Source organism: Homarus americanus, unplaced genomic scaffold (assembly GCF_018991925.1).
Source record: "Homarus americanus isolate GMGI-L3 unplaced genomic scaffold, GMGI_Hamer_2.0 scaffold5515, whole genome shotgun sequence".
Taxonomy (NCBI): Eukaryota; Metazoa; Arthropoda; class Malacostraca; order Decapoda; family Nephropidae; genus Homarus; species Homarus americanus.
Window position 1 is genome coordinate 62,501 of NW_024748414.1, and position 7,500 is coordinate 70,000.

At 39.5% G+C, this 7,500-nt stretch overlaps 1 protein-coding gene across 2 annotated transcripts; it reads right to left on the reverse strand.

The window, feature by feature from the left end:
* Positions 1–232: 232 nt before the first annotated feature.
* LOC121880246 (homeobox protein 2-like) lies at positions 233–3,156 on the reverse strand. Of its 2 annotated transcripts, XM_042387401.1 has the most exons (2): positions 1,440–3,156; positions 233–1,136 (listed from the first exon to the last, which is right to left on the reverse strand). In XM_042387401.1, the coding sequence occupies exons 1-2, from the start codon at positions 2,869–2,871 to the stop codon at positions 349–351; spliced, it is 2,220 nt and encodes a 739-aa protein (XP_042243335.1). In that variant the 5' UTR covers positions 2,872–3,156; the 3' UTR covers positions 233–348. The 2 variants fall into 2 exon arrangements, with proteins under 2 accessions (XP_042243335.1, XP_042243333.1); XM_042387399.1 differs by having other exon boundaries at positions 233–3,154.
* Between the last annotated feature and the right edge of the window lie 4,344 nt (positions 3,157–7,500).

Here is a 7,500-nt window from a genome sequence, read left to right on the forward strand (position 1 = left end):
GTACCATACTGTATACTCCACCCACATAACTCCTTTACTATGGTTAATAATTAGTTAATTAATTAAATATATATTAGTTTCCAAAGGCATCAAAACTCTTTGTTTGGGGCATGTAACAAGAAACAATTTTTGTTTGTTCAATTGTATTGGAGTAAAAGTATTAGAAAACCATACTTACATGGAAGTAAATAACTAAAAAATTTGAGGACTTTTTAAAAAGTAAATACCCAAAAATGTTACTTGAGTATCGTACTCAAGTAAATTTATTAAGTTTCTTTACAATTCTGCTCAGTCGCTATAAATGTATTTTGGTGGCTAAAGAAATACTGCACAACCATACAAAATAAATCACATTAATTTATACACAGAAATAAAATTGCTTAAATCTGGATAATCTCTCATATTGTTATGTATATCCCTAGTAAATTTTTCTAAATCCACCTCCGTAAACAAAGACACAAACATCCTTCGCATGTTCACTTCCCAAGCATAAATTTCTGGGTATTCACTATCTTCCCAAATATCTAGGTTCATAGCCTGCATAAATTGACACAAATCAGTAAATGGATTACCTGTGCTTACATAATTTTCATCTACATCACTCAACCACTGACTGGTATACATCATCAGGGTAGATTCTTTTTTCCTATATAAGTCTATTACATCATTTGTTTTCTTGGACTCAAAAGTTTCTATTTTTAAGACATTTTCAGATTTAATGTCTGAATCAGCCAGACCATTCTGAATGGAACTTTTATCATCATTTAATGAATCATAAACTCCTGAAGTATCTAAAAAATGTCCATGATTTTCTCGTTCATTATTGACAATATCTGGAAAATATATAATCTCTTCAGGTTCCATTTTGATACTTATGGTTGCACTATGATCTGAGAGTCCAGGGGTAACCTGTGGATTACATTCACCAGCTTTCTCAATGGGGGTATTGTCTTTATGATTGCCAGACAATTTCCTCCTTTTTGTCTCACTTTCATTATTGTCTTCATGATTGCCAGACAATTGTTTCCTCTTTGTTTCTCTTTTCTTGTTGTCTTCCTGACTGTCTGATGATTTCCTCTGTTCATCTTCACTTTTCTTACTGTCTTCCTGACTGTCTGATGATTTCCTCTGTTTATCTTCACTTTCATTATTGTCTTGATGACTGCCAGGCAATTTCCTCCTTTTTGTTTCACTTTTCTTGTCTTCATGACTGTCAGACAATTTTTTCCTCTTTGTTTCACTTTTCTTATTGTCTTCCTGACTGTCTGATGATTTCCTCTGTTTATCTTCACTTTCATTATTGTCTTCATGACTGCCAGACAATTTCCTCCTTTTTGTTTCACTTTTCTTATTGTCTTCATGGCTGTCAGACAATTTTTTCCTCTTTGTTTCACTTTTCTTATTGTCTTCCTGACTGTCTGATGATTTCCTCTGTTTATCTTCACTTTCATTATTGTCTTCATGACTGCCAGACAATTTCCTCCTTTTTGTTTCACTTTTCTTATTGTCTTCATGGCTGCCAGACAATTTTTTCCTCTTTGTTTCACTTTTCTTATTGTCTTCCTGACTGTCTGATGATTTCCTCTGTTTATCTTCACTTTCATTATTGTCTTCATGACTGCCAGACAATTTCCTCCTTTTTGTTTCACTTTTCTTATTGTCTTCATGGCTGTCAGACAATTTCCTCCTTTTTGTTTCACTTTTCTTATTGTCTTCATGGCTGTTAGACAATGTTTTCCTTTTTGTTTCACTTTTCTTATTGTCTTCCTGACTGTTTGAAGATTTCCTCTGTTTATCTTCACTTTCATTAGGTTTAGGTTTTCTTTTATTATGGCTAGAAGTGGACCTTTGAGACTCCTCTTCTGATCCCTTATCTGAATTACTTCTCTTGTGTTTTGATTTCTTTCTTTTGTGGTTGTGAGATCTGGAACTCTTCCTGTCTTTCTCATTATGTTTTACCCTCTTGTCTTTCAACTCAATGTCATTGTTGTTTTCATTTTCACTCAGTTTGCCCTCCTTACTCAGCCAGTTATTCACACTTCTCTGCTTATCAGTAGTACCATCCTCTTTGTCATTCACACAACTCGTCAGCCTGTTATTCACACCAATTCCACAATCTTCTTCCATACATGGAGTATTTAATAGCTCTGTATCATGGTGTATATTATATTTTGAGTTGATTTCCTTCTTCCTGTTAACATCATTACCCTCCAGCAAACTACTTGCAGTTAAAGGACTAATTAAATTTTCAGGCATACTTGTCCCTGGTGTCTGAAGAGGTGTGACAAATCTGTCTTCTGGTACTTGATGCCGTGATAGGTAACTTTCAGGAATTTCTTGCTGTGACCCAAATGTACCAGCTGAACCGAGATCAAAACTTTGACCTTTTAAAACCTTATCAGAGCTCAGCTGACAGTTTTTAAGTAAATGAGAATCCCCACCATCAGCATCTTCTTCAGAACTTTGGTGTTTGAAATTGACAGAAATTGGATTATCTGATGTTAAATTACTATAATCCCTTTGTCTAGGTCTTATTTCTCTTTGCCACCCAGTTTTCAAAATATGTTCTTTATTTTTTAACAGAAAACTTGAAAGCCCTAATGAGGTCGACTTAAAAAATATTTCTTTTATGAGCTTTTCTTTAGTATATCGATTAGTAAAACCCCGGAACAAAATTTGATTACTCTTCTTCCTATTGTGGTGATGGTAGTCTTCCTTTCTGTTTCCATGCGTTCTCCTCTCCATATGCTTGTCCAATTTGCTATGATAGGAATCTTTTGATCTTTGCTGTGAATGACTGTCAATATTAGTGGTTGATTTGTCTGAAAGTGAGTTCAGGGCACATTCAAACATTGCCTCTTTTCTGCTCATTGCAAAACTGTTGTAAATGTGTTAGTACTGTCCATGGATAAGTTCAACAATTTCCTCTTGTTACTGTAAGTGTGTCACAATATAAGCCAGAGCAGCCTTTGTAATTATCGAGAGGCAGTTACTCGCATTCATTCATCTGTAGGTTTTGAATCTATGCAGCCAGGAGTTCCAGTTCTCTGTGGCATTGATGTGACGCCATTCGGTTTTTTGTGTGCTGAATGGAATTACTTCACCAGTCAATCCCAGCCCTGTGGACAAAACATTAATGGTATATTATGCTTCATAATGACAAAATTTTACAATTGATATTTTAAGTTAAACTATAATTCCAGCATTTTTAGATTTTTATATACAAATGAAAAAAAGAGTAAAGAGCAATGAACTATCACATGTCAGACAGTAAATGCAGCAGTGAAGATCATGAGATATAGAAGAGTTCCACAGAATAAAAGAGACTGTGATGGTGGAAATAAGACAGAGTTATTATATCCCTATTGATGTATACTACAGTACAGTATAGTCTGGATTTACGCGGTTTTTGTTTACGCATTTGGTCATTTACGCGGCACCGTGCCAGAAATGTTTTAATTAAGCGATAAATTTCATCATTTACGTGGGTGAAGTATAATTTGTTTATTTACTGAAGATATTTGTTTTTAGCTCATAAAATATATAATTTACATTACTGGAATTCTTATAAGATGGCGATTATTTTAAATATAAACAATCCTAAAATTTGCATTAGACATACAAATTTTAGAGAGAATTTAAGAATTTTATTAGAAAGAACAAAAAATTTATCTTTTGTGCCACCATGACCACCAACACTCATCATTACTACCACCACCACCAACACTTACCACCATGACCACCAACACTCACCACCATGACCACCAACACTCACCACCATGACCACCAACACTCACCACCATGACCACCAACACTCACCACCATGACCACCAACCTCACCACCCAGGACCACAGCCTCCATCACCATGACCCTGCCTCACCACCAGGACAACAATACTCACCACCAGGACCACCAATACTCATCACCATGACCACCAACACTCACCACTATAACCACCAACACTCATCACCAGGACCACCAACACTCACCACCAGGACCACCAATACTCATCACCAGGACCACCAACACTAATCACCACTACCACAAAGACTTATCACCACCACCAACACTCACTACCACCACCACCAACATTTATCACCACCACCAACACCACTTATCATCACCACCACTAACATTCACCGCCACAACTGGTGTTTACAGGATGAGAACGAGCAGACGACCAGAATAAATAAAGTCACTCTAGAGGAACTACAGTATACTTAACAACACGTCATGATACTGGCTGGTTGTAAGTGTTGGTGGTGTGGTGATGGTGATGTTATTATAGTAGTAGTGATAGTGAGGTAGTAGTAGTGTTAGTAGTGATAGTGAAGTGTTGAGAATGAATTATAGTAGTGTTAGTAGTGATGGTGAAGTAGTGATAGTGAGTGTTGAATGAGTGTGGTAGTGTTGAAATGTGATAGTATTGATAGTAAGTATTGAAATATTAGTAGTGATAGTGAAATGTTAGTAGTGATAGTAGTGTTAGTAGTGATAGTGGAGTGTTGAATGATATGTTATGTTGGTCATGGTGGTGTTAGTGGTGATGGTGAGTGTTGGTGGTGATGGTAGTCATTAGTGGTGTGAGCAGTGTGTGATGTTGCATGTTGGTGGTGGTGGTGAGTGTGGTGGTGATGGTGAGTGTTGTAGTGATGATGGTGTTGGTAGTGTGTGTGATGTGTGTGTGATGGTGAGTGTTAGTGGTGATGGTGTGTCGTGAGTGTTGATCGTGATGGTGTGCAATGAGTGTTGCTGGTGATGGTGAGTGTTGATGGTGATGGTGGTATTGGTGGTGATGGTGAGTGTTGCTGGTGATGGTGTTGGGGTGATGGTGAATGTTTAGTCGTGATGGTGGAGTGTTAAGTGCCGTGATGGTGTGTGCAAGTAATGATGGTGGTGTTGGTGGTGATGGTGAGTGTTGCTGATGATGGTAGTGTTGGTGGTGATGGTGAGTGTTGGTGGTGATGGTGAGTGTTGGTGGTGATGGTGGTATTGGTGATGGTGAGTGTTGGTGGTGTGGTGGTGTTGGTCATTGATGGGTGTTATGCTGAGTGATGATGGTGGGTGTTGCTGAGAGTGATGGTGGTGTTGGTGGTGATGGTGAATGTTGGTGGTGATGGTGAGTGTTGGTGGTGATGGTGGTATTGGTGATGGTGAGTGTTGGTGGTGTGGTGAGTGTTGGTCGTGATGGTGTATGCTAGTGATGATGGCGGAGAGTGTTGCTTGCTGGTGATGGTGAGTGTTGGTGGTGTATGGTGGTGTTGGTCGTATTTGGTGTATGTTGGTGGTGATGGTGAGTATTGGTGATGGTGGTGTTGGTGGTGTGGTGAGTGTTGGTCGTGATGGTGAATGTTGGTCGTGATGGTGGTGTTGGTGGTGAATGTTGGTGGTGTGGTGAGTGTTGGTCGTGATGGTGAATGTTGGTCGTGATGGTGAGTGTTGGTGGTGAGTGTTGGTGGTGTGGTGAGTGTTGGTCGTGATGGTGAATGTTGGTCGTGATGGTGAATGTTGGTCGTGATGGTGAGTGTTGGTGGTGAATGTTGGTGGTGATGGTGTGTGCTAGTAATGATGGCGAGTGTTGATGATGGTGAATGTTGGTCGTGATTGTTTATGCTGCTATACGTCGAGATAAGTTTATTTATCTAGAAACAGGGCCGCCATTAGCAGTGACTACACTACTTTCAAACTCACAGCTGCAGTTGGAGGTAGTGCAAAGGATGGCCTCTTCAGACCCCAAATACCAAGTTCAGTTAAGTTTTAAGGGTGTTTTTTTAATGGTTTAAGTCATGGACATTTGGTAGGTGAAGAAATGTGACGTGAAGAACAGCTTCAAACAGAGGTTGGATGGATATACGAGCGATAGGGGTTGGGTGTAAATGGGACTACCCAGAATGGGCCAATAGGCCCGCTGCAGTTTCCTCCATTCTTATGGACTTAAAAAACTCCCATGTTCACACCAGCTCAGCTGTCATGTACTCTTACCTGGTAGACTTAACCTTTTTTTTTCAATGCATTTACAGAGTATATCAATACTAGATGGAAATACAAGTAAATTTAAAAGTACTTTGTTTTGAGAATGCCTGGTGCTATTTAACATGACAACAGAGTGCTGTTATTGTTTTGATGATTCACTTATGAACCACTGGGATATATCATTTATATTAATTAATGGGTAAAATTTACTTTAACTACCATAAGTATTTTATGTTTAGATTCGAGATAGGTTATACTGTATTGGGTAAATTTTAAGTTTTAATCATCCCTGCACTTAAGACATGCAGGGATCCTTGACCACCGTAGGGTCGAGACCTATTCAGGCGCTGCTACTGCTGAACAGCGGCCCCCCTTGGCCAATGTTCGGCCCATTCCCGAAGTCCCTCTCCCCAACTCATCCTCACCACCGGGATATCAACATAATCAAAAGTGACAATTTCATTTCGGAAAGAAGTGGGACCAGTGTTGAACAGTGTTTAAGCCTGTGAATTCAGCACTAGACAGTACCAGTGAGAGCCGTGACCCACCAGTGGGATAAGCACCCCTGGGAACTGACTGCCGTCTTTTGACCAGGATGTGCTAATCAATCCACCATGGGAACACCAAAGGGCCGGCCGGCTATGCATCTGACTACGAAATAACACAACACCACCCAGCAGGGCGAGTTACTGTGACACCACCCCCACACCACCCAGTGTCCCCATGACCACGTGAGGTCCTTCATTTCAACACCAGAGAAAGAGTTACTACACCACGTGAGCACCACACTACCAGGTGTCCCCATGACCACGTGAGGTCCTTCATATCAACACCCGAGGATGAGTTACTACACCACGTGAACACCACACCGCCCAGTGTCTCCATGACCACGTGAGGTCCTTCATTTCAACACCTCAGGACGAGTTACTACACCACGTGAACACCACACTACCTGGTATCTCCATGACCACTTGAGGTCTCATATCAACATCAGAGGACGAGTTACTACACCACGTGAACACCACACCACCTGGTATCTCCATGACCAGTCCAGGCCGGGGCCATCAACTGTAAACTATAATAATTTGTATGTTCAATCATTTTTCCTTCTCCTTTCAGTAATGAAAGCTTTTGTTAAACGACCCTCCCACGCCATGTCTTTGTATGTAACAAGTCATTTTTGTCCAATGTATATTTTCAGCCTTCAGGCTGCTGAACTTTTTCAATAAAGCGTTAATTATTATTATTACTATTATTATTACTTTTGTTTTCTGATGGGTTGCGATGTGTTATGAATGATTTAGATCTTTATTTCTATCGGTAATCACTAGTTTTGAGGTGAGTTTTTGCTTATAAAATGTCACTGAACTGACCTGGGAGATTATAATTTACATTGCTGGGATTCTTATAAGAATGTGATTAATTTTAGTTTAAACATGCTATACAGTAGTTTGCACTAGACATAAAATTTTGAGTTTGAAATTAGAAATTTTAACCTAATCCCAGGGTAATCCCCATACAGTTGA

Bases quoted from the DNA above. Each gene is read 5' to 3' on its own strand.
- LOC121880246 (XM_042387399.1), bottom strand. From the start codon at position 2,871: ATGAGCAGAAAAGAGGCAATGTTTGAATGTGCCCTGAACTCACTTTCA.